The sequence below is a fragment of the Euleptes europaea genome, chromosome 18 (assembly GCF_029931775.1).
Source record: "Euleptes europaea isolate rEulEur1 chromosome 18, rEulEur1.hap1, whole genome shotgun sequence".
In the NCBI taxonomy this organism is placed as follows: domain Eukaryota; kingdom Metazoa; phylum Chordata; class Lepidosauria; order Squamata; family Sphaerodactylidae; genus Euleptes; species Euleptes europaea.
The window spans coordinates 13,481,808-13,507,536 of NC_079329.1; the positions used below are offsets into that span (position 1 = coordinate 13,481,808).

Genomic DNA, 25,729 nt, shown 5'->3' on the forward strand with positions numbered 1-25,729 from the left:
CTAGAAACTGGATTTCACCAGCGTGACCTTGATAGGGTGTGCAGTCTCGTGAAGATATGCCACCACCTGACGGGGCTTATTCTCACCGCTCCACCCAAGGCACCGGCCATTGCTTGGGCTCTGATTACCCACAAGGCTCTGCTCAGATGCCCACACCTCACAGTCCCAAAACGGAGGTGGGTCCCAATTGGCTGTTCTGGAGACAGAGAAGTTCTGATTGGCTGATGGAGGCAGTGGCGCCACCCAAGGTGGACTCTTTAGAGTCAGCTCGTTGGTCGATTCTAGATGGTGCGACGTAGCCTTTGGAACCTTGGGGCGGGATGACACCTGACTGGCCTCCTCTTGAGGAGGTAACGACCAATGGGAAGCTTCTGAGGCACATGACACGTGATTGGATGTCTGGGATGAAGGCAGTGTGTAATTTGTTGCTCTGGAGTCACCACCACAGCTTAGGTTTTGAGGGGTTGTTGGGTTGTACTTGGATGCTGCACTGTTGAGTTCGAGTTCATCAGAGTTACTGTCACTGGGGAGGTGGTGATGGTCCAGGCTATCACGCAACCCGGGGATACTGTCTAAGGAGGAGCGAGAACTGGTCCTTCCTGCAGAGAAGGAAACGGGATTAGAAACCTCTGTCGACTACCCAGACACCTGAGTTCTGAAGAAAACAAATGGGATATCTTCCCAAGAAGTTTGCAAACTGATGCAAACTTAGTTTGCAAACTTAGAGGCCCTAGGGGCCTCTAAGACCCCTAACTAGGGTTACCAACCAGCAGGTACTAGCTGGAGATCTCCTGCTATTACAACTGATCTCCAGCTGATAGAGATCAGTTCACCTGGAGAAAATGGCCACTTTGGTAATTGGGCTCTATGGCATTGAAGTCCCTCCCCTCCCCAAGCCCCGCCTTCCTCAGGCTCTGCCCCAAAAACCTCCCGCTGGTTACCAAGAGGGACCTAGCAACCCTACCCCCAACTGAAACCCTGAGCTGTTGCTCGACAGGCCAAGGGCTTAATCAATATTTATTCATTCATATTCCTCAAGTAAGTGACTTGCTTCTGCTTTAAAATTTCAAGCACACACGTCTTAAGATAATATTGTCTAATAACACCCCCCGAGGCCATTCCACATCAGAAAAACAGCATAGTGGCGGACAGACTGGTGCCCTTCTTCCTTCGCTCCCTGGCACTGCAGTCCCAAACCAAATCAGGCTCCTGTGGCACTTGGGAAATTGGTTCCCAGCAGCTGGCACCTGACTGATCAGAATTGCTAGCGTCCAGGTAAGGCCTGGAATTCTCCTGGAATTACAACTGACCTGCAGACTACAGCGATCAGTTCCCCAGGCGGAAATGGTAGTTTGGGAAGGCGGGATCTATGGCATCACATTCTCTTCCTCTTCAAACTCCGCCCTCACCAGGCACTGCCCTCAAATCTCCAGGAATTTCCCAAGTCGGAGGTGGCAAACCCTCATGACTGATGGGAAAGAGTTGGGAATTCACAGCCAACTTGGGGGAGGGGGACGATGGGGACGTTACATCTTGTTTGGTTCGACTAAGCTGTTCAGTGGGAAGGGAGAGTTAAGTTTCCAGGGGTGAGACATCTTTCTAGGAATGACTTCCAGATCGGACTCCCTCTGCCCAGGTATACCTCAGCTCTTACCCCTTTGACCATCCCCCAGAGAACCCCGGTACCCAACCCTCCCCATTTGGAGGTCCCCCGTGTCCTGCATGCCTCTCCTAGTACCTGTGAGGTGTTTCCCTCGCTGCGAAGCCTCTGCTGCCAATGCATAGGAAAGCTGGATTACTCTCTGTCGCTCCCACTCAGGGGTTGGGGGGTATCGAGGCTTGGTACCCCCAGTCTGAACGCCCTCTTTGGGTGATGACTCAGGGGGGGTATTAGGGAGGGGCTGAAGGAGAGATTAAATCACTTGGAGGGGGTGGGGAATGAACAGAGAAGACATTCCCATCTCTGCCTCACACCCTTTGTTACAAACCAAGACCGATACTAGGCACAGCAATAAAGATCCTCCCCGTGGTTTTAATGAAATCTGAATTATTCTTTTAGCAGAATCGTCCCCGTTTGCTGGATGAATTTACAGGAATCCTGTCTCCCAGATCCTCCTGGGCCAAAACCATTATATCCTGATTCATTATACTAAGAGTCTTGTGATCCCACCAATCCCATTCCTGTTTCTGAGGACCCAGGAGTATGAGGTCATATATGCATGGGTACTTGGACTCAGGTTCGCCCCTTGTCTGACTCGGTTGTTCCTTGGAGTTCTGCACGAGTTCTCCGTCCATTAGAATTTACCTCGCTGCCAGCCCTCGCAATGTCCGGGTCTTCCCATTCCTCTGTTAACCCGACTCTTCCCTCTCCCCTGAGCTCAGCCCGGTTAAAATCTCCGCGCAGAAGGCAAAGCACTGGACACCGAAGCTTGCTTTCTCTCAGAACCAACCACAAAGTAGCATGTAAAGAGATGGGGATTCAAATGCTTCCTGATTCCTGGGAGCCCTTTCTGAGCAAAATAAAGGCTTTTAAAAACCAAGGGTTGGATTTCTCCCACCCCTTTCTTTCAGAGTGCTCTGTTTTTTGTTTTTTGTTTTTAAAATGCCTTTTTATGTGGCTCACAGTGAGCACTGCGAAGTAAGCCAATTACAAAGCAGTGTTTACAGGGGCAGGACTTGATTTGAGCTTGGAGACTGCTGGTGCATAGATTCCCAGCAGGAAAGAAGAAGAAGTTTTTTATATGCCAACTTTCTCTACCACTTAAGGGAGACTCAAACCGGCTTACAATCACCTTCCCTTCCCCTCCCCACAACAGATGCCCTGTGAGGTAGGTGAGGCTGAGAGAGCTCTAATAGAGCTGTAACTTGCCCAAGGTCGCCCAGCTGGCTTCGTCTATAGGAATGGGGAAACAAATCCAGTTCACCAGATCAGAGTCCACTGCTCCAAACCACCGCTCTTAACCACTACACCACACCGGCTCTCCAGCCAGCAACGAACCTCAGATAAAACTCCCATGCATAAATGACCTTAGCTCTACTTTCCCTATTACTAAACCATTAGACTTTCCCACTCCCTTACAGAGAAAAGTCCGGTTTCCCAGCCAGAACCTGTCCCATTGCCCAGCAGAAGAACCCAGGAGCCCTGCCTCCCATCCCCCTAGCACAGTCCGTTAGAAACCCTTTCCCTCCCAGTTATCATAGCTCCCCTCCTTCCCTAACCCCTGACATGCGAGTCAAGGACTCAGTGTCCCAATATAAAACTTGGTAGAGAACTCTCGGCTCTCCTTTGCCTCTCTCCGAAATCCAGAATCTCCCTGCTTGAAGGTCTGTACACCCACCCGGCTAGACCCACGCTTGAGAGAGTCTTGCCAGTGACCCAAAGGGTTGCTCTGGGCAGCTTCTGATTTTCTTTGAGCTTCTTGGTTCCGTTGCATCCTGTCGAGCTGTTCCTGGGCGCTCATGCGGGGACGACGAGGGGCAGTTGTATCGGGGGAGACCACCTAGGAGGATTGGGAGGAAGAAGTCACTGCCAGTGTCAGCCTCCAAATCCCACTCTCCCAACAGAGTTGGGGTTTCCTGTTTATCAGCAGCTGTTACGCCACTGCTTAGTCATGCTGGCATTCTGCAACAGCTCCCTGCCATCTTGGCTCGAGTTTGAGGTGCGAATTTACCCTCCTCTGGTCCTTGATTGGCTTTGTTGAAATCCCTTACATTCCTTCCAGCCTTACCCCAGCAATTCTTAAGCCCCGGCATTTCCCTAACCTCCGCCCTCCGAACGTCTATACTCTGCTGCCCTGATACTGACAGGCCTTTGTACCTTGGCTCTGCTGCGGCCGCTATCTTCGCGGAATATGTTGCTGCGGCTTCCACGGTCTGTGCAGAGGGGAAAAGAAAACAAAAAACAGGCCCTTCACCAGAGTTCCAGTTTTGCTGCCTCTACCAGCTTTTACCTCCACCGTCACAAGGATGAGCCGGCGAGTCGCCCTATGGGCAGTGCTGAGAAATTCCAGCCTCGACGAGTGTCCTTGACTTATCGAGATGCATCCTGAAGGATCAGAGCAGGGCTGCATCCAAGAATGCCTTTAAATTTGGGAGCGTTGGCTCCTCCCTTATCTTCTCAACTCATTTGACAGACGTACTAATCAGCGAATCAAAAACTATTGTTGGGGTGTGGAGTGTATGTAAGGGGGAGGGCTAAGCATCCTTGCTCCATATCTCTCCCCATCCCCAAATAACAGCCCTATAGGAAGAAGACCTTCCTCTCAGGATTCCATAAACATTCAGGGACTTGTGTCGACCAACGTCCACTTCCCTCTTCCCCTCCCCTAATTGTGTCTCAGCTGCTCTCTACAATCCCTGCCTCCTGAGGCATGCTCAGTCCTTACTGGACTATTTTTCGGGGGGTTATTTTTTAGATGGTTGACAAAGGATTTTCTTCACATTGTTCTTATATTGTCTTGCTTCTGTTTCAACAACAGAATTGCAGATGTCAGTTACACCTGTCTTTCTTCCTTACTTGAAGGACCCAAATCATACCTCTGAGATAATTAGGGCCAATCTATACCTTTCAAAGTCCTCGTGTCTGTCGGGCAATTCATCCCCTAATAAACACGAGGATTTTGTAACGTGTAGATCGCCCCAAAAATATCCCAGTGGACTCAGACTTAAATTAAGCCCTATCGGTGGGCCCAAAGGGCAGGTTTCCTCATCTTACCCACCTGAACTAGGAGCATCCACTTCCCGCACAGGACTCCTTTTCTCAGTTTTCAGGGGCTCACCGGGGGAATCGTCCGGAGACCGCCGGATCCCATCAGAATGCCATGATACCCCCAGCTGCCCTCTGCTGGAAGAAGATGGATTCTGAGGGGAGAGAACACAGATGCATTAGTGTGGAGAACCACAGGACGAATAAGGGCCAAACAATGCATTTCGGTTTGTCACATGAACACACGAAGCTGCCTTATACTGAATCGGACCCTTGGTCAATCAAAGTCAGTACTGTCTACTCAGACCGGCAGCGGCTCTCCAGGGTCTCAGGTAGAGGTCTTTCACATCATCATTTTACCTGCCTGGTCCCTTTAACTGGAGATGCCAGGGATTGAACGTGGGACCTTCTGCATGACAAGCAGATGCTCTCCCTCTGAGCCACAGCCCAGGTGGGGTCTCCCTTCCCCAACCCAACTTTTAGACTCTCAGCCACATCACGCTGCTGGGAACTCATTTCCCATGTGTACGGCACCCCAATTTAGATCAGGATTGTTGCATGAAGGAGGGTGAGAAGGGGCTTCCGCCCTCCCCCCATGCTGTTTTCCCAACCCAAAATGGCTCTGGGGGGGGGACAATTTGCCCTGTTGGAGGTTTGCACCTGTAGCCTATCAGTATACCTGCCTAATGGGGTAAGCAACATCACCAGGGACTGTATCAGGTTGGGAAAATGGCATGGGGGTAGGGTTGCCAGCTTCAGGTTGGGAAATACCTGGAGATTAGACGGGGGGGCCTGAGGAGGTCAGGGTTTGGAGAGGGGAGGGACCTCAACATCATAGAGTCCAATTGCCAAAGTGGCCATTTTCTCCAGGGGAACTGATCTCTGTCAGCTGGAGATCACACATGAACACATGAAGCTGCCTTACACTGAATCAGACCCTTGGTCCATCAAAGTCAGTCTTGTCTACTCAGACCGGCAGCGGCTCTCCAGGGTCTCAGGCAGAGGTCTTTCTCATCACCTACTTGCCTAGTCCCTTTAACTGGAGATGCCGGGGATTGAACCTGGGACCTTCTGCATACCAAGCACTGAGCCACGCCCCCCCCCCCGGTCAGTTGTAATAGCAGGAGATCTCCAGCTAGTACCTGGAGGTTGGCAACTTTACAAGGGGGGCTGAGAACTTCCTTCCCCACCTGTGCTGTCATCCCAATAAAAACCAGGGGCCCAGGCAATCGGGAAACACACACTTACAGGTTGTTCTCCCACACTGAGATTGTCCTGCTGCCTGATTTCCAATTGGCCCCCCGTCCTGCCAGACTCCTGAATGATGGCCACGTGGCTAGACGTGGCTTCGTGGTAGAAAAGGGAAGGTCCTGGAGGAGGAGCAGTTTCAGGTTCCTTCTGGTTTCCCAGAAAGAGAAAGCATACGGTTAATGATGTACCTACAGGGTTGTTTTTTCCCCTGTAAAGAAAACGCTGAAAGCAGAGTTCAAATGGATTGGGCAAATTGGGATTGGAAATGCTTGTTCCTTTTGTGGAATATGGAAAAACGACGGTCCGGCACATATAAATGTAAGAATCCACCAACCTATGGATTATGCTAAGGGTCCAACTAACCCAATATCATGTTTCCAACCATGGCTAGGCTTATGCCTCCAGGATGCCAATGAAAGTGGCCTCCATCCCTGTTGTTTCTCCCAACCATCTGGGACTTAGAGATATTCTGCCTGGGAATGAGAAAGGTTCCATTTAGCCATCGGAGCTACTAGCAGATAGACCTGTTCTCCTTGATAGACTTATCCTCCTCCATGCCCAGTCCCCTTTTAAAGCTATGTAAGCCACTGGCCATTATGAACACATGAAGCTGCCTTATATTGAATCAGACCCTTGGTCCATCAAAATCAGTATTGTCTACTCAGACCGGCAGCGGCTCTCCAGGGTCTCAGGCAGAGGTCTTTCACATCACCTACTTGCCTGGTCCCTTTGACTGGAGATGCCGGGGACTGAACCTGGGAATTTCTGCATGCCAAACAGATGTTCTACCACTAAGCCACGGCCCCTCTTCATGGCTCTCCAGGGTCTCAGGCAGAGGTCTTTCACATCACCTACTTGCCTAGTCCCTTAAACTGGAGATGCTGGGGGGTTGAACCTGGCACCTTCTGCATGCCAAGCAGATGCTCTACCTCTGAGCCACAGCCCACATGAAGAATTTTCTTTTCACGTGGAAGAAAATTCTGCAACTTCTCTGCTATGCGCAGAAGAGGCCAGCCCCCACAGGGTAAAGAATAGAAGGAACGAGACGCTAAAAGAAGCACAAATGGAGAGACCAGTACTGCGCTGTGCTTTGGAAATAAATCAAGATGATTACGTAGCCTTTTCTCATTAATTTAGAAACCATCAATACCTCTTCTCCAGGGCAGGGCAGCATGGGGCTATGGTTCATTCCCAGATGAGGATCCAGAGTCGGAGTTGAGACTGGAGACACCCCTGCAACAGGGAAAGCCAAAGCTATTCACAAGGGTTCCTGAACAGCCAGCATTAGATAAACAGTCCCTGTCTGCCTTCCCTGTTCTGGAATGGCAGGTGGTCCCTCTCTTCCACCCCACAGCAAGAACTTCTAGTAAGGATGGAGCATCTGAACCAGTCAGTTCCAGGACAGCCAGCGTGGTGTAGTGGTTAAGATCAGTGGACTCTAACATGGAGAACCGGGTTCGATTCCCCACTCCTCCACCTGAAGCCTGCTGGGTGACCTTGGGCCAGTCACAGTTCTTTGAGAACTCTTTCTCAAAGAAGAGTTGGTTTTTATAAGCTGGCTTTCTCTCCCACTTAAGGGAGAATCAGACCGGCTTACAATCACCTTCTCTTCCCCTCCCCACAACAGACACCCTGTGAGGAGGGTGGGGCTGAGAGAGTGTGACTAGCCCAAGGTCACCCAGCTAGCTTTGTGTGTATGAGTGGGGAAACAAGTCCAGTTCACCAGATTAGCCTCCGCCACTCATGTGGAGGAGCGGGGAATCGAACCCGGTTCTCCAGATCAGACTCCACAGCTCCAAACCACCGTTCTTAACCACTACACCACGCTGGCTCAGGCCCACATACCTCACAAGGTGCCTGTTGTGAAGGGGGGAAGGCGATTGTAAGCCGCTTTGAGACTCCTTATGGTAGAGAAAAGCGGGTTATAAAAACCCACTTTTCTTCTAATCCACAACTCTGAACTCACACACACACACAAATGGTCCCCCTTCCTACTGAGCACAAGGCCCCTTCCTTGTCACGAGCAGCAGTTCCCCCCCCCTCCCTCAAGCCTAGTGCTATCTACTCCAGTATCCAGGAGGCACAGGTTCGAATTCTCACTCTGGTTGAACTCTGACCCTTCTCTCTCTCTCTCTCTCTCTCAGCTTCCCGTACCTGCTGGGGTTGTTGTTGTGAGAATAAAATAGAGGGGGGAAGAGTGTCACAAGCTGCTTGGGGACCCCCACTGGAGCCCAAAAGAAGGATATAAACATCTTAAGTAAATTAAAGAAGCACCTGCTCTTCTGCTTTCCGTGGTGATGCAGTTTGCTGGGCTGGCTCTCAGACCGGCCAGGATGTCATGTATCCTCCACAAATCTTGCTGAGCAGATGCTTGGTCCTGAAAAAAAGAAAAAGGATCGGATCAACTCAGCAGGGGTCAGTCTGATCCAGTACCAGACCTGTGCTACCAGACCCACCGATCACAGCCGTGGCCTCCACCCACCATCAGCTCGTAAAGCAAAGTCTCCTGTAATTTTCTGCAGCCTGAAAATTCAATCGGTGAATTATTTCAAGGGCTGAGCGTATTCCGTGAGACGAAAACCCCACTGCGCGAAATTTGGTAACCGAGAACTGAATTCAGATTCTTCTTCATATTGATTTATTCGAAAAGTTTCTAGTTCTCATGTTTATGACGAATGAACCACAATGCGTGAAACGTCCGACGAGGAGGATGGGGGTAAAGCACTGAGGAAGACTTACGTGGGTCACGCGGCAGGGGAGGGCTTTTCATGCTCTTTCTATGGTTCTTTTTCACTTCCTCCCAGGTAAAGCAGAAATAAAATCCACTGGGATTCTCTGAGACCCTGGAGAGCTGCTATCAGCCATGCAGGCAAGACTGAGCTGCATGTAGGGTTGCCAACCTTCAGGTACTAACTGGAGATTTCCTGCTATGACAACTGACCTCCAGCCGATAGAGATCAGTTATCCTGACTAAAATGGCCGCTGTGGCAATTGGACTCTATGGCACTGAAGTCCCTCCCCTCCCCAAACCCCGCCCTCAGGCTCCACCCCCCAAAATCTCCAGTTATTTCCCAACCCGAAGCTGGCAACCTTAGCTGCATGGTATGTGCCACATTACGAAACTGAAAAAGGAGAGGCAGCGGCGCAGCGGAAGAGTGCATGCTTCCCCCCCAGGTTCAATCCTGGGCATCTCCACTTAAAAGGATCTCTTAAGGATGTCTTGGCAGGAGTTAAGAAAGACTTTTCTTTCCTTCGTTCGAGTCTAGTAGCACCTTAGAGACCAGCAAGAGATTCAGGGCATAAATTTCATCAGACGAAGGGAGCTGTGACTCTCAAAAGCTTATATCCCCAAAATCTTGTTACATCCCCAAAATCACACAGGCACTACTGGACTCGAATCTAGCTCTCCCACTGAAGACCAACCCAGCTGCCCTGTGAAACTTTCTTTGCTTGAGACCCAGGAGAGCTACTGCCCGTCAGAGCAGACAAGATCAAAGGGACCAAGAGTCTCATCTGGTATAAAGGCAGCTTCGCATTTTCAATTACGCCGAAAAATGGGCACCAAAAGCTGAATAATTTCCGCAGAATGAATAGAGAGAAAAGTTGCTTCATCGGCATCATTTGTCCTGATCGCAACATTTGATTGTTCAAAGAACTGAATCTAGGTTTCGTTTTCCAGTGAGAAAGATCCTCAGCCCAAATTACATCGTGGCCGTAAAAAGATGGTAGACCAAGGTTCCAGTCTGGGGTTGGGGGGGTACGGTAAAGCACTTACCTGGGGGTGACCCACATTCCGGATGTGCTCCAAGGATCCCTTCAGCAACTGCACCTCGCTTTCCAAGCCTGAATAATCTTCCCAAGCTCGGTCACTGTCCTGAGTGGGGAAAGAAGACACGCAGATACATGTTCAGAGATTCCTCCCTGAGTACAAAGAATTGGGGTGTGCTTCGTGAATAAGCTATGCAATTAAATCTATTAAACTTACCTGACCATGAAAACCCTGACCAGCCCACAGATGCCTACATCAGTTATTGGTGGCTTAAAAGGAGGGGGGAAAGAGCTACCTTTTATAAAATTTTGTTGATTGGTTGCTTGGGAGAGATTTTCTCTCACCATAGGTGACCAAGCAAGTCTGTGTTTACAATCCAGCTTGTTCCCCCCCCCCGCTCCCCGCAATCCAGCTAGCTGTGGGTCAGAGGGCAAGCTGTTCCTGCAGGGATCCATTAAGCAGCCTGTAGGATGAGTTCAGCTGTTTGTATGAAGGCCTTTTACAGGATTCCTTGCCTACTTCTGCTTGGCAGCTACCTGCCTGGCGGGGTAGAGAGGCACTTACCAGCGCCAGATCGCACAGGCGTGCTCGGATTTGCACCAACTCATCCTGCAGCTGCCGCCGCTGGCAACAGATTTTCTCCACCGTCGCGTCCTGGCCTTTAAACTCCTCAAGCTGCAGACGTGTCACCTCCAGGGCCTTTTCAAGCCGTTCCTGTAGAGGCGGATTTAAGGCTGAGACCAACCTCAGGAACTCTTTCCCGATGGATGAGTCACAGACCTGCAGGTGAGCCCGCGGCAACCCCACGACTCCAAGGCAAAACCATCTACACACGAGCCCTTACAACCCAGACCCAAGCGGGCCATCAAATGGTGCTGAAAAGCAAATCACTCTAGATGGTTTGAGATCCTCCCTCCTGGCAGGTTCCATATAGTCCCAGCTAAGAATCCGTGCCCTAACCTAAATCTACAGGAGCCACTTTTCAGAAATTTTAGTTGGCTGAACAGAAGAAGAGTTGGTTTTTATACCTCAATTTTCTCTACCTTAAGGAGTCTCAAACCAACTTACAATCACCTTCCCTTCCCCTCCTCACAACAGATACCTTGTGAGGTAGGTGGGGATGAGAGAGTTCAGAGAGAACTGTAACTAGGTCACCCATCTGGCTTCATGTGTGTGTGTGGGGGAAACCAACTCAGTTCACCAGCTTAGAGCCCTCTGCTCATGTGGAGGAGCAGGGAATCAAACGCAGTTCTCCAGATTAGAGTCCACCGCTCTTAACCACTACACCATGCTGGCTCTAACCTTGTAACAATATCGTTAACATTCATTTGAACTGTAGCTTTAATTATACGTGCATTGGCCTGATGGATGTACACTCCAGTGCATCTGAAGATGTGACTCACAAAAGCTGACGCTGGATTGGAATGAACTTGGTTAATCTTTAAGGTGCCACGGGATTTCTTTTTAATAAACTGGGAGGATGCTTTCCTTAGGGGAAAGGGAGGAGTTGGGAAGAGAAGAGGAAGGGGCAATGAATTACCTTTTCAGTCCGGAACTGGTTTATCTCCTCTTCCAGGCCACGGAGCACTTTATCTTGGCCACACAGTTTTGTCAAGAGAGCCTAAGAAGGAGAGTGGGTGGGTGAGAGGGAACTGTAATTCTAGGAGGCACCATCACAGGGCACTATGGCGCACCCAACCACAGCTTTCTAAGACCTTCTCATTGGTCTGTTATGCATGGCTGCTTCCCTCACTATCACCCCTCCCATGACTTTGGGTCTTTATGTTGATTATGCATGCCGTTTCCGACCGTCAGAGGTCGCCTCGCTCTCCCCCTGCCTTTCCCTGTATTTTCAAATTCGAGATAAAACAGGTTGCCGAAAAAGCATGGAGGAATAGAGACCATCCCCTGGGACCTGTTTTATCTCAAATTTGAAAACACAGAGAAAGGCAGGGGGAGAGCGAGGCGACCTCTGATGGTAACCAGCCCTGGGGTCACCAGCCAATCTCACCGTACATGACAGAAATACATCCCGCACACGCCTAAATGTATTTCCTTCTTTGTGACCTCACTTACTCTCCAGAACCAAGCTGTCTGTCACCTTCACTTCCCTGAAGCCTTACGCTTCTCTGTTCATTGACTTCATTGATCCCCTGCCTTTCTCCCCAAAACGGGGACCCAAAGCGGCTTACACGGTTCTTTCTTTCCTGAGATAGGTTAGGCCAAGACTGTGTGACTGGCCCAAGGTCACCCAGCAAGCTTCCGTGGCAGAGTGGGGATTCAAACCTGGCTCTCCCAAATCGTAGTCCAACAATCTAACCACTACACCACGCTGGCTGGTATACCTAGGGTTGCCAGGTCCCTCTTTGCCACTGGTGGGAGGTTTTGGGGGCGGAGCCTGAGGAGGGCGGGGTTTGGGGAGGGACTTCAATGCCATAGAATGCCTATTGCCAAAGCAGCCATTTTCTCCAGGTGATCTGATCTCTATCGGCTGGAAATCAGATGTAATAGGTGGAGATTTCCAGCTAGTATCTGGAGGTTGCAACAGCCAGGATAAGAGCTCAAATTTAAGATATGTGGTGTACAAAATACTATACCACTAAATATACTCTATAATAATGAACACAAACTGATTTGAGATAAAAGAAAATTAGTGTTATTGTCACACATAATAATCTAGAATGGTGTTGGATTCACACACATGTCAATTGCATATACATAAACACAATCCCAAATTACCATCAAGGCACCAACAACAAAAAAACCAAGGTCCAATCAATGATACTATATCAAAATGGACAAATATACTGAAGTCCTCACACAAAATGTTCAAGAGCCATAATTAAACGGCAAAAATAAGTCCCGTGGCCAAGAGGGTGCAAAGTCCAACGGGATGGGGGAACACGGAGCCCCCGTCCCTTTGGATTTTGCGCCCTCCTGGCCACGGGACTTATTTTTGCCGTTTGATTATGGCTCTTGAACATTTTGTGTGAGGACTTCAGTATATTTGTCCATTTTGATATAGTATCATTGACTGGACCTTGGTTTTTTCGTTGTTGGTGCCTTGATGGTAATTTGGGATTGTGTTTATGTATATGCAATTGACATGTGTGTGAATCCAACACCATTCTAGATTATTACATGTGACAATAACACTAATTTTCTTTTATCTCAAATCAGTTTGTGTTCATTATTATAGAGTATATTTAGTGGTATAGTATTTTGTACACCACATATCTTAAATTTGACCTCTTATGCTGGCTGTTGCAACTAACTTTGTTATTTCAGCGTAGGTCATTGTGTTTTTTGCTAAGTATCTGGAGGTTGGCAACCCTAGCTGTACCACACATGGTTCTATGGAAATAAAGTAGCCTTGCCCATTATTTTTTTACTGATTTCACTCGCTGATTTCTGCAGGTCAAACGACTCATGATGGGACAAGAACAGGCCAGGCTGTTATTCCCTCCCACTAATAAATGAAAATGGCAGCACAAGAGGCTTACATCAGTGTCGCTTTCAAATCGCTGCCCTCCAGCACCATGGATACTCCTCGCCAGATTTCGGCACTAGAAAGACAGGAAGGGGGGTGATATAAACAAATACAAGGTGGAACAATTCTGCAAAGCTCCACATTGTTCCTTAGGGGAGATTCCAGATCCCCGCAGTGTAAAAGTTAGAGCAACCGACACATTTCGAAAAGACAAAGGGAACCGTTTCAGAATGCACGTAGGTGGAAGATGATGAAGACGAGTTGGTTTTTATACCCCGCTTTTCTCTACTTTTAAGGAGTCTCAGAGTGGCTTACAATCACCTTCCTCTCACCACAACAGGCACCTTGTGAGGTAGGTAGGGCTGAGAGAGTTCTGAGAGAACTGCGACTGGCTCATGATCACCCAGCAGGCTTCATGTGGAGGAGTGGAGAAACCATCCCTGTTCACCAGATTAGAGTCCACCACGCTTAACCACTATACTATGCAGGAGGAGAGCATGTGCTCCTCATATGCCTTTTTTTTTTTAACCCTGCGACAACTCCAAAGATTGGATGGATTCATTCTTTGAATAACGCCGGGCCATTAACGACGCATGAAGTGACGTCACATCACGTTCACTAGGCAGACTGTGTTTTCGGGGTGGTTTGCCGTTGCCTTTCCCAGTCATCTACACTTTACCCCCAGCAAGCTAGGTACTCATTTTACTGACCTCGGAAGGATGGAAGGCTGAGTCAACCTTGAGCCGGCTATCTGAAACCGACTTCCACCGGGATTGAACTCAAGCCGTGAGCAGAGCTTCGACTGCAGCACTGCAGCTTCCCACTCTGCGCCAGAAGGTTCAAGCACAAAATCACATACCGTGGTCCTTTTCCCAGTGTTGGGCCGGTTGGGCGTGGGAGGCAAGGGCGGCAGGTGGAGGTAACTGGATGAAGCAGAGTGGGGGGTGATCTGCAGGGAAAGGGAAGACGGGGTTAAGTAGCGTAGCCACAGAAGGGTGAAGAGCAGGGCTGTGTGTGAGCACCAAGATTCCCAGAATTGCAAAAAAAAAAAAAAAAACTGCTGAAACGGTTCCACTTTCTGTAAAAAATCTCAATTTTCAGCTCTTACAGTTGCAAAGATTATGTGTGCATGCCTACGGGCAAAGCCTTTTGCAATTTCCGGAGGCAGAAGGGTGGCTAGACAAAGTTTCTAGTGTTTGGGGGAAGAGCTTCAATGCTACAGCATAAGAACGTAAGAAAGGCCGTGCTGGATCAGACCAAGGCCCATCAAGTCCAGCAGTCTGCTCACACAGTGGCCAACCAGGTGTCTCTAGGCAGCTCACAAACAAGACAAGTGCAGCAGCACCATCCTGCCCGTGTTCCACCGCACCCAAAATAATAGGCATGCCACTCTGATCCTGGAGATAATAGGTATGCCTCAGGACCAGTATCCATTGTAACCAGTAGCCATGAATACGCCTCTCCTCCATGAACATGTCCACTCCCCTCTGAAAGCCTTCCAAGTTGGCAGCCATCACCACATCCTGGGGCAGGGAGTTCCACACTTTAACTATGTATTGTGTGAAGAAATACTTCCTTTTATCAGTTTTGAATCTCTCACCCTCCAGCTTCAGCAGATGACCCCACGGTCTAGTATTATGAGAGAGGGAGAAAAGCTTTCCCTCATCTCATGGCTTGCAAAACTGTAATTACACATACAGGAAAAATACAGCCAAATAAATGATGCACACTCGCTGGGTTTGCATAATTAAGGCAAATAGCAGAATTGGGCTCTTCTTGGCCTGGAGCGTCTTTATTTTATATTAATTTCATTTTTAACCCCGCTTGCTCCCATCAAGGAGTCAAAACTTTGAATTTTTTTTAGAAGTGCGGAATACACACCGTCCTGAACATGTGAGGAAAGAGTCTTTCTAGCCGACATATTGAATGCTCTGGAAGACTAGAATGCAATACAAATCAGAGTTCCACCCTTCTGAAGCCATCGACTTCAAGGCTGTTATTCTACTCAGGACTGGGCTGTAACATTTTAGGTTTTGCAAGACAGGCACGGCAGGGTGAGGAAGCAGAGCAAGGGGAATGGGGAAGAAAGACTGTCGAGAAAACAAAGGAAGCCATGTGTGTATGGGTTAGGGTTGCCATGATACTCCCAGGATTGAAACGTCTAAGCGTTTTACAAGTTCAAGTTTAATCTTGATTCATGCTTCTCACACTCCATGCATCAAACAGCTTTGGCCTTTCGCTAGGGTTGCCATGTTCCTCTTCGCCCCTGGCAGGAGGTTTTTGGGGTGGAGCCTGAGGAGGGTGGGGTTTGGGGAGAGGAGGGACTTCAATGCCATTGGCCGTTTATGCTTGGTAATTAGCAGCGCGTTCCAGGCTGAAGTGCCCCGCATATTATTATTTTTTAATTTCTTCAGGCTGAACCATCATTCCAGACATCACTGTGAAGCCGGGGCATACCTGCTTCGCATTTCTTAAGAGCCTCTTTAACGCGACCTTTTGTATTTGCTCCACCCCCGCCTCGAAGCATTCACTAAAGGAAGCATGAAGAATCACAGCCGCTGCTTAGCTATGCAAACGTCAATTGCTAATGGCTAAGCAAACGAAGGAACAAAAGAGCAGGTGAGTGGGGGTGGAATTTGTTTGACTTTCTCCTCTTGCATCAGGACCATGAATAGTCATTTTAAAGGTCGGATTTAAAAACGGAGCTTTGAGCGAGCATCAAAATCGACCCTGCATAAATGGCCATAGAGTCCAATGGCCAAAGCGGCCATTTTCTCCAGGTGAACTGATCTCTATCGGCTGGAGATCAGTTGTAATAGCAGGAGATCTCCAGCTACTACCTGGAGATTGGTAACCCTAGTATGGGTACAGGGTACTCACCAATCGGCCATGAATCCGAGACATGACCAAAGTACGAGATGGTCCGGTGGATGGTGAGATGTAACCGCGGTCTGCAAACTGGGAAGAAGGGAAAGATTAATGCAGGGGTCGAGTGAGGACGAGCAGCAAAGCCCAGACCTCTGTGACCACCACTGCTGCTGCATCTTCCACTTACTCTGGTCTGTGGCGGTCTCCCCAGGGAGGGCGTTAGGCTTTCCTCACCCACAGGCCGGGTTCTGCTGGGATGAGGGCTTCGAGTGTAGCGCCGGCAATACGGATCTTCAATGGAAGGGAAGACATCGTACCGGTCGGCAGGTGTGAGGGGGTGCCCCCTGGTGCCAGGCGACGTAACGGCATAAGGGTTGTGGGGAAGGCCCTCGCTGGGGGCGATATCAACCCTCCCCATGGGTGTGTTGGGCCGTACGAGAGTCCTGTGAGCAGAGAGGTCTTCGCACGACGCCGCCTGCGCGGCAGCGGTTCGTGGGGGCTTCCGGCGGGCCCTGGGGGGCGAAGAATGAGCGTCTGGTATCCGGGGAGATTCGGCCGGGGTCAAGGGGAGGGAGTAGGAGCGCGAGGAGCGAATGGAAAGCAGAGGGGAAGGCTGAAGGGTCCGAAAGGAAGAGGTGGGTGAGGGGCTGCCAGAGCGGCGAGGCAGCGGGGACCGTGGCCGCGGGGATAGCTTTGTGTGGATGAGAGGCGAGGCGCATCCGTCCGTCTGGGAAGAGAGGGAGCTGTCAATGGAACCAGATAAGAGAGGGTTAATAGTAGGCTTGGGGCGGGGAGGGACTTCAGTGCCATAGAGTCCAATTGCCAAAGCGGCCATTTCCTCCAGGGGAACTGATCTCTATCGGCTGGAGATCAGTTGCAATAGCAGGAGATCTCCAGCCAATACCTGGAGGTTTGCAACCCTGCCTCTGCCCGAAAATCTTACCTTAAATCTGGTTGCTCTCTTATTTCTTGGGGGTACCCCCCATTGAACGAGGAAGACAAAGACGCCCTCCTGGGGCACGGAGATTCTTCCTGACCCGCCTCAGACGACAAGGCCTCAGCTTCCTGCGTCTCCGAAATATGGGCAATTTCTAGGGATTCGGCACTTTTGGCAAAGCCGTCCTTCGTCAGCGTGCATTCCTCAAAGCTGGCGTGGGCAGACCCAGACTGGTCGTGGAGACCCCGATTGCTGGGCAGAAGGAGAAGGGAATATCAGTCCACCAGGGAGTCCAGCTTCCATGCCACTGTTGTGCATTGTAAAATGCCACCCACTCTCACAAGTCACATGAACCGTGACACTTTCGGTCCAAAACACCACCCAGCTATTCCTGGCTCCCAACAGCCTTTGCTGGAAGCAAACTCTATCTCGATGTCTCTGTCTCAGAAAACACAAATCCCCAAGAGCTGGTAGCAGCTAAGAGAGAGAGAGAGCAATGGGGAGGGGCCGTGGCTCAGTGGTAGAGCATCTGCTTGGCATGCAGGAGGTCCCATGTTCAATCCCCGGCATCTCCAGTTAAAGGGACTAGGCAAGGAGATGATGCGAAAGACCTCTGCCTGAGGCCCTGGAGAGCCGCTGCCAGTCTGAGTGGACAATACTGACTTTGATGGACCAAGGGGCTGATTCAGTAGAAGGCAGCTTCATGTGTTTATGTGAGCTCTGGCAAGGGAAGGCTCCTTGGTTCAAATCTGGCCACAAACCCACCAGCAGGCCTTTGGCGTGCCACCGTCTCTCAGCTTCCCCATCTGTATTATGGGGATGATGACAATACTACCTTACCTTACAGGGCTACAGTAAGGGTTAAGGAGATATAAAAACAGACGTCTTTGAACACTCATATAGGGCCCTGTAGATGCTAAGAATGATTATTTTAATAGCTCAATTTCTTTATGAACTATAATAACCGACAGTAGATTGGATCCCACATCATCTTCCCTGGCATCCCTCTTCCCAGCCCCTCCCTCTCATTCGTTTAAAAAACTGCAGAACCCCAGAGTCCGGGCTCCTAGTCACTGCAACCAAGCCGGGCTCCCTCCCCTCACCAAACTCTGGGGTTTTGTATACAAGCGTAGCTTGGAGATATTGTGGGTTTGGTTCCAGACCACCACCATAAAGCACATATTGCAATAAAGCACGTCACACCATTTTTGTTTTGTTTCCCAGTGTATATACATTTATGTTTACACTATACTGTAGTCCAGCGGTTCCCAAACTTTTTGAGCACTTTTCAAGAGAGAAATTCGTCACAGAGCCACTAATTTTCACCAAGTGCCGATATACTAAACCAATGACAGTAGTATTTTCCTTTCCAGTCTCTTCACAGAGCACTAGGAGATGTTTCGCGGAGCATCAAGTGCTCCGTGGAGCACAGTTTGGGAACCACTGCTGTAGTCTATTAAGTGTGCAATAGAATTATGTCTAAAAAAAACCCTATGTGAATGGGAGGGGCCATGGCTCAGTGGTAGAGTATCTGCTTGGCATGCAGAAGGTCCCAGGTTCAATCCCCGGTATCTCCAGTTAAAGGGACAAGGCAAGTAGGTGATGTGAAAGACCCCTCTGCCTGAGTCCCTGGAGAGCCGCTGCTGACTTTGATGGACCAAGGGTCTGATTCAGTATAAGGCAGTATAAGGCATGTGCTCATGTGCATAATAGTAAGAAGAAGAAGAAGAGCACATGCTATGTGGAAAATGGCACCAATAGACTTGCTCGAAAATGCAATATGCAAAGCGCAATAAAACGAGGTGTGCCTGTGTTCTGGTGTGGTATATACACATTGCCCCCTTCCCCTTACTAGTTTCCATAGTCACACTCAGCAACAGCTGATTGGTTCATGGCCCGGATCCAGCTATTCATGTCCAACTGAGTCTCAGCGCTGAAATAATATGTTCTCATGCCAGGATGTTCTGCCTGGAAAGAAGGGGGAAGAAATTAGCACCTGCCGTGGCCTCAACATCCTCAAGGGGGCAGCAGAGATACAGTAACTCTGGTCAAGAGTGCCTCGAAGGACAGAAACATAACCCCTGTTCACAAGTTACAGACAGCACACGTACAATTGATTTTTTAAATATGTGCAATGAGTAGTTTTCATGTTACATGCAATTCAAGTACAGCTAAACATGTGATCGAAAGCACACATTTATCCAGGTGCTGGTCCCTGGTTTCATTTGTAAAGTGAAGACCTGTTGGGTCTTTCTTTCAAAGAGATGTATGCAGATACGTGGAGGATGTGTCTGGGTTCACCGTAACATGTGAACACAGCTTATATGGTGGCCACGTTGGCTCGACAGAGATAGAAAAAGACGAAAACCACAGACACTGGGGTTGCCAACTCCAAGTTGGAGATTTGCAGGGGAGCCTGGGGAGGGCAGGGTTTGGGGAGGGACCTCAGTGGGGTATAATGCCGTAGATTCCACCTTCCAAAGCTGCCATTTTCTCCAGGGGAACCTATCTCCAGGGGAACCTATCTGAAGATGTTATAATTCCATGAGATCTCAAGGTCCCAACTGGAGGTTGGCAACGCTAGACACACAGCTAAAACTTCTCATAGTCAGAACTGGATGCATGCACAGGCTAAGTAAACAACAGTTTAAGGCCTCAGATTATAACGGGCTTCTAAATACAAAAAGTGCTCACACACACAAGTAATATAATGCGGAATCTTTAATTTGACATAGTCTAGGGCATCAGCATATCTTAATCCAGCAGCAGCCAGTTTTCTAAATTCTTATTTTTATTTCATTTGTATTCCTCCTATCTCTCATCCAGGCCTTGGCCAAACCCATAGGGTTGCCAACCTCCAAGTGGTGGCTGGAGAGCTCCTGCTATTACAAATGATCTCGGGTTGATAGAGATCGGTTCGCCTGGAGAAAATGGCTGCTTTGGCAAGTGGACTCTATGGCATTGAAGTCCCAACCCTTCCAAACCCCACCCTCCTCAAGCTATGCCCCCAAAATCTCCAGGTATTTCCCAATCCGGAGCTGGCAACCCTACAAACCCAGCCCTGCTAAGCTGCTGATTTCTGTGCCTCCAGACCGTATGTGGGGACGGGGCCCAGAGGCATGAGTGGAGATACCAAAAAAAATGACTGACCTTGAACACGAAGCGCCGGTTCTTCTTTTCTTTGGAGAACGCTGTCCGAATCTCATAACTAGGGAGAGGGATGCTGCCCAAGACCATCTCTTCTCGGCTGTCTGGAAGACACCCATTGCACCCAAAGCAGACAGGAATTAGTGCTCTACCAGAGGTTCTCCCTGCAGCCTTCTCAGAAAACAAAAGGATGGTGCAGGATCCTGAATCTGAGGCCAGAGCCCAACTATTTAGGGCCCTCTGTGCTCACACTTCAGACTGCAGCCCCCTTTGGCCACCCAAGGGAACAGGAAGTTCAGCTCAGGCAGTATGCCTACAGTTGACAACTGGAGACAAATCCCCAGTCCCTTTGGGGTGGGGCTGTGGCTCAGTGGTAGAGCATATGCTTGGCATGCAGAGGGTCCCAGGTTCAATCCCCGGCATCTCCAGTTAAAGGGACGAGGCAAGTAGGTGATGTGAAAGACCTCTGCCTGAGACCTTGGAGAGCCATGGAGAGGGGCCATGGCTCATTGGTAGAGCCTCTGCTTGGCATGCAGAAGGCCCCAGGTTCGATCCCCGGCATCTCCAGTTAAAGGGACTAGGCAAGCAGGAAATGTGAAAGACCTCTGCCTGAGGCCCTGGAGAGCTGTGGCAAGTCTGAGTAGACAATACTGACTTTACAGGACTGTGGCTCAGTGGTACAGCATCTGCTTGGCATGCAGAAGATCCCCGGTTCGATCCCCGGCATCTCCAGTTAAAGGGACCAGGCAAGTAGGTGATGTGAAAGACCCCTGCCCGAGACCCTGGAGAGCCGCTGCTGGTCTGAGTAGACAATACTGACTTTGATGGACCTGGATTCAGTATAAGGCAGCTTCATGTGTTCCCTTCAATAGGAATTAATGGGATGTTATTTACCAGGGGAAGGGAAGGAGAAAGGCATGGGGGGAGGAGGAATCCTAAATTACCTCGATAATAGAAGAGACAGTAATTTGAAAGGACAAACCAACGCCGTTTCCACAGTTTAAGTCCAGAACTGTCCTGGGGGGAAAAAAAACAACAACATAAAAAAGTACAGCACAAGAGACCATTGCACAAGTACAGCACAAGAGACCTGGCTCCCCGCCCCCAATCTGCTCCTACCCAAGGGTTGCCAACCTCCAGGTAGTAGCAGGAGATCTCCTGCTATTACAACTGATCTCCAGCTGATAGAGGTCAGTTCCCCTGGAGAAAATGGCTGCTTTGGCAATGGGACTCTATGGCATTGAGGTCCCTCCCCTCCCCAAACCCCACCCTCTTCAGGCTCCACCCCAAAAACCTCCTGCCAATGGTGAAGAGGACCTGACAACCCTACCATGAGACCTTCACAAAAGCCCTCCCCCTCACAGTTTCCCTTGGGCATCTATCCAGCCGTTCACAGACTTTGCAGACCAGGAGTCTTCCAATCCCCCCTTCTGCTACAGCCTACTGAATCCCCCAAATTTTGCTCCAGGAGGTCACTGGACCCTCAGGAGTAGCAGAGGGGGCAAAGTGGAGGTCTGCAGTGGGAGGAGAGCCGTCACAACTATGTGGCTGGATTAGGGTTTGCAGCCAACTGCTAGCAACGGGTGGGCGACTCAAGGGGGCACCATCACTCGGACAGTGTGACATCAATTACGCTCAAGCCCAGAAGTACTGTTATCATGTCAGGGCAGCATTTCCACTGAAACGCTATGATTTTTACTATGGTGTTTCAGTGAAATCCTAGAGCGTTTCCCGGACACAATGATATCAGTTCCTAGTTCACGCCAGAAGTGACATCACGTCATCATACCATGAGCGATTTTTGCCGCGTCTCCCCCACCTACCCTTCCAAGCGGTGCCAAGTGATAGATATTGAGGCCATGGAATCGTGATTGTGGTTAGGAAGAGTCAGGTCAGAGCACACAATAAAACAAAGTCAAAGACTTTTTCTTAATCAAACAAAAATCCTTTACTTTCCTAAACAGGGTAGGTTACATGGGATGAAAAACAAATATTTCTTTCTATCTAGTTCCCTATAAAACTTGCTAGAGATTCTAGCAGGTACTATGGCTTAAATCCCTTTGTGTGTGTCCCAGCTCAAGAGAGCTGAAACAAGCATCTTGCATCTGTGAGATTCAAAAAGCAACTGGCAATCCTGCCCTAAACTTTCACAACCTGAACAAAGGAATAGAGCAATAAAACAATTCTGACTCCGTGACTCTTGGCACGTTTGCAATGGCGATTGCTAGCCAATAGTATACTGACATCTGTTATTTCATCAACATCCTGAGACTATCTAAACTGTTGATATAAACAAGTTAACCCTTTAACTACCCTGACAGAAATGGAACTCACATTGAATCCCCAACACCAAGGGTAGGGCGCTGCGGGGCAGGACGTGTTGGCAGCCTTAGTAGGGTTGCCAGGTCCCTCTTTGCCACCAGTGGGAGGTTTTTTCGGGGAAGCCTGAGGAGGGCAGGGTTTGGGGAGGGACTTCAATGCCATAGAGTCCCATTGCCAAAGCGGCTTTGTAGAGTGAGGATCAGTTGTAATCTAGGAGATCTCCTGGCCCCACTTGGAGGTTGGCAAGCATAGGCTGGATAAATGCCACTATCTAGCATTGAGGGCTAAGAACAGCACAACAATAATCCTTTTTGTGCTTTATAAAACACGTGTTAGGCAAAAAAAAAAAAAAAGGATCTTCAGGCTCCAGGCAAAACAAACATTTAGCTATGACCAGCATCGCTTGGCACATTCATCAGTGCCACAGAGGCCTGGAGCCAAACTGGCTGAAACTCAAAGCCGCCTGGCCCCGCTGACTCACAGTGCTGCAAACTGCCACAAAGCTGCCATAACGCAACCCCTGAAGTGCAAGGGGCCACCACTTCTAAGCCCTGCTCCCCATGAAGGAATCTTTCCGCCCCATGGTGCCTCATCCTGCAAGCCAAGGTACGCTCTTCGTTTCTCCCCGTCATTTACCTTTTTATAAAGCCATCCCCGCATGATGACAGGCTGATTAGGATCTCTCTTGATGGAATTTGCCCTCTTTCCAAAAGAATGTACCTTCCGGACAGGCCGGGTTGCATGGGGCTGAGAGAGACAAAAAAAATTAAATGCTGAATGCTGCAGCTCTCTTAAAAAAAATATTGGGAAGTTGTGGATTAATGGGGGTGTTGTCCATCCTTCCTCCATCCTCCACCTTCTTCGGCCATTAGGACATCTTTAGATCAAGTACAAAGCATAATCAATACCTGAAGTTACCTTTATCCAAAGGACCACCATCCATATAATCCTGCCCACTTATGGAGATTACTAGATCAGCTCAGCTCCAGGACCTCTTCTGTTGGGGGGTGAGGAAGAGCCTTTTTTGTGGTAGCACCTCAGTTTTGGATAGTGTTGCCAATTGCGGGTAAACTACTACCCATCCACCGGGCTGCCAGCCGGCCAGCTGAGGGCCGGCGGGCACTGCGGGCACGTGCACACAGATGCGGCGCACGCGTCACTTTTGGGTAAACCAGCAAGTGACACGGACGCTCTAGCACCCTCGGCTAGATCCTTTGGCCAGGATCGCTAGAGCATCCCGGTCACTTCTGGGTTAAACCAGAAGCGACGTAGGCACATCACGCGCGGGCGCACCATGCCAGCTTATGAGGATATAAGCTGCGAGGTAGAAATATTTTATAACTAATAGGTAAATAATAAACAAACCTGTACAGCATACCAGTCTATAAACATTTGCTCAATGACCAGAGGGGAATTAAAAAAAAAATCATCTGCAGACCACTAGGGACGAAGACTTTTCTGAACAAAGGCACAGTAGGGTGGTTAGCACCCACCCACCCCCGGCTCCAGACCAACGCCACAGAAGATTAACAGATTTACACAGGGTTTGGTAAGCTTGTAAAAACGCTTGTGGGCCAATATCCTTTGTGGAGTTATTTGCACGACGACTATAGAATTCTGGGCCCCGGTTTTTATGTACCGTATTTGTTTTTTTAAGAGGATGGAATTCAAACAGCCTCGGCAGTTGCAAATGTGTGTGTGATATGGAACTTGCTGCCTGCTTGGGAGGAAATCTTCTCTGCGGGACCATCTGTGCTAAAAATTACCCCAGAGATGCTTTAAAAATCGGGGCCCAGTGTGAACGTTTCTTGGCACGACACTAAAGGTCAGAGAGGCTTTTTATGCACGGTCACCCCCGCCGATTGCATCGGGGTTCCTTTCGATTATGCATGCCTTTTCCGCCCGTCAGAGGTCGTGTTGCTCTCCCCGTGCATTTTTCCTCACGTTTTGCAGATGCTGTTTTAGCCAGAATCTGGAAAATACAGGCAAAATGCGCGAGGAGAGCAAGGTGACCTCTGACTAGGGTTCCCAGGTCCCTCTTTGCCACCAGCAGGAGGTTTTGGGGGCGGAGCCTGAGGAGGGCGGGGTTTGGGGAGGGGAGGGACTTCAATGCCATGGAGCCCAATTGCCAAAGTGGCCATTTTCTCCAGGTGAGCTCATCTCTATTGGCCGGAGGTCTGTTGTAATAGCGGGAGATCTCCAGCTAGTACCTGGAGGTTGGCAACCCTACCTCTGGCAGGTGGAAAAGGCATGCATAATCAAAGGGAAGCCCCGAACCAGTCGGCAGGGGGTGACTGCGGGGAAACGTCCCTATATAAAAGGCCAGAGTAGAACATGAGGGCCTTATCTGTCCCGGATGCCATCTTTGAAGGCACGTGCTTGTTCCGATGCCTTACCTTCGTTCCCATGGAGACAGAAGTGATGGTAGCTGTGCTGCTGGCTTGGCTCAGGCCACTTCTGGGCCGGTCCCCCTCTGACATGGTCCCCACCTAGTCCAATCTTAATCTGAAAAACAGCAAAGGATGCCGAGTATCATAGTGATGCTTTAGAGGAGGTGACAGCAACCAGAACCCCTAGTTTGCACTTGAGAGAAAGGTAGAGCGCTAGCCTAGAACTTTCCAGGAAGTTCAATGCAAGTTGTCACATGCAGGCTTGTCAACCTCCAGGTTGGCGGCTGGAGGTCTCCTGGGATTACAACCGATCTCCAGGTGACAAAGATCAGTTCACTTTAGGGTTGCCAGCAGCATCCAGGTTGTTAGCACAGGAAATCGGTACAAAAATGCACATAGACAGGTTGCAAAATAGCAAGTATATAATGAGTGGTGAAGCTAGAAAGGACAAGACAAGTGTACAACATGAAAAACGTAACAACTAGGTAGCTAAAAATATACAAATTTACAGGTAAGTATGAAATAGTCTTTTGGTGTACATCTGGAGGCAAAAGTCCTCTTCCGAATTTCAAAGATAATCAGTTCCACAGGATATCCAATTGCAGGTATAAATCCAAAAAATGGGGGACGGCTGTTTCACATTAGTTTCTTCAGCCCCATAATATATCATCCATTTTGTAAGTCAATTACATAAAAAAATAGTCCATTTCAATTCAACATTCTGCAGCAGTAATGTCAACAAGTTCCCAATGGGATACAAGTATGTGTATGTTAAATGTCAGTAATTTTCAAAACGTTAATAAAAATATTTTATAGACAGATTTCTCTTTGGAAAAGCCTTTACTTTCAT

The 25,729-nt window shown here is 49.3% G+C and overlaps 1 protein-coding gene and 1 long non-coding RNA gene across 2 annotated transcripts; both read right to left on the reverse strand.

Annotated features, from left to right (window-relative positions):
* Positions 1-25,729, reverse strand: PLEKHA4 (pleckstrin homology domain containing A4). Its single transcript, XM_056864266.1, has 22 exons — positions 25,724-25,729; positions 24,886-24,978; positions 23,126-23,236; positions 21,112-21,184; positions 20,171-20,271; positions 18,873-18,988; positions 17,027-17,272; positions 16,271-16,826; positions 16,096-16,173; positions 14,075-14,164; positions 13,229-13,291; positions 11,266-11,346; positions 10,290-10,439; positions 9,732-9,830; positions 8,231-8,333; positions 7,107-7,189; positions 5,954-6,103; positions 4,719-4,860; positions 3,818-3,873; positions 3,339-3,500; positions 1,739-1,901; positions 1-599 (listed from the first exon to the last, which is right to left on the reverse strand). The coding sequence occupies exons 1-22, from the start codon at positions 25,727-25,729 to the stop codon at positions 1-3; spliced, it is 3,321 nt and encodes a 1,106-aa protein (XP_056720244.1).
* LOC130489863 (uncharacterized) lies at positions 3,843-5,993 on the reverse strand. The gene is made up of 3 exons (XR_008933836.1): positions 5,954-5,993; positions 4,719-4,860; positions 3,843-3,873 (listed from the first exon to the last, which is right to left on the reverse strand). It is a non-coding gene; the product is annotated as an uncharacterized LOC130489863 (long non-coding RNA).

Coding starts and splice junctions, on each gene's coding strand:
- PLEKHA4 (XM_056864266.1), bottom strand. Junction 21,185..23,125: donor GGGGATGGCTTTATAAAAAG/GTAAATGACGGG, acceptor TTTTCCCCCCAG/GACAGTTCTGGACTTAAACT. Junction 17,273..18,872: donor GAGTGTGACTATGGAAACTA/GTAAGGGGAAGG, acceptor CCTTCTGCCCAG/CAATCGGGGTCTCCACGACC.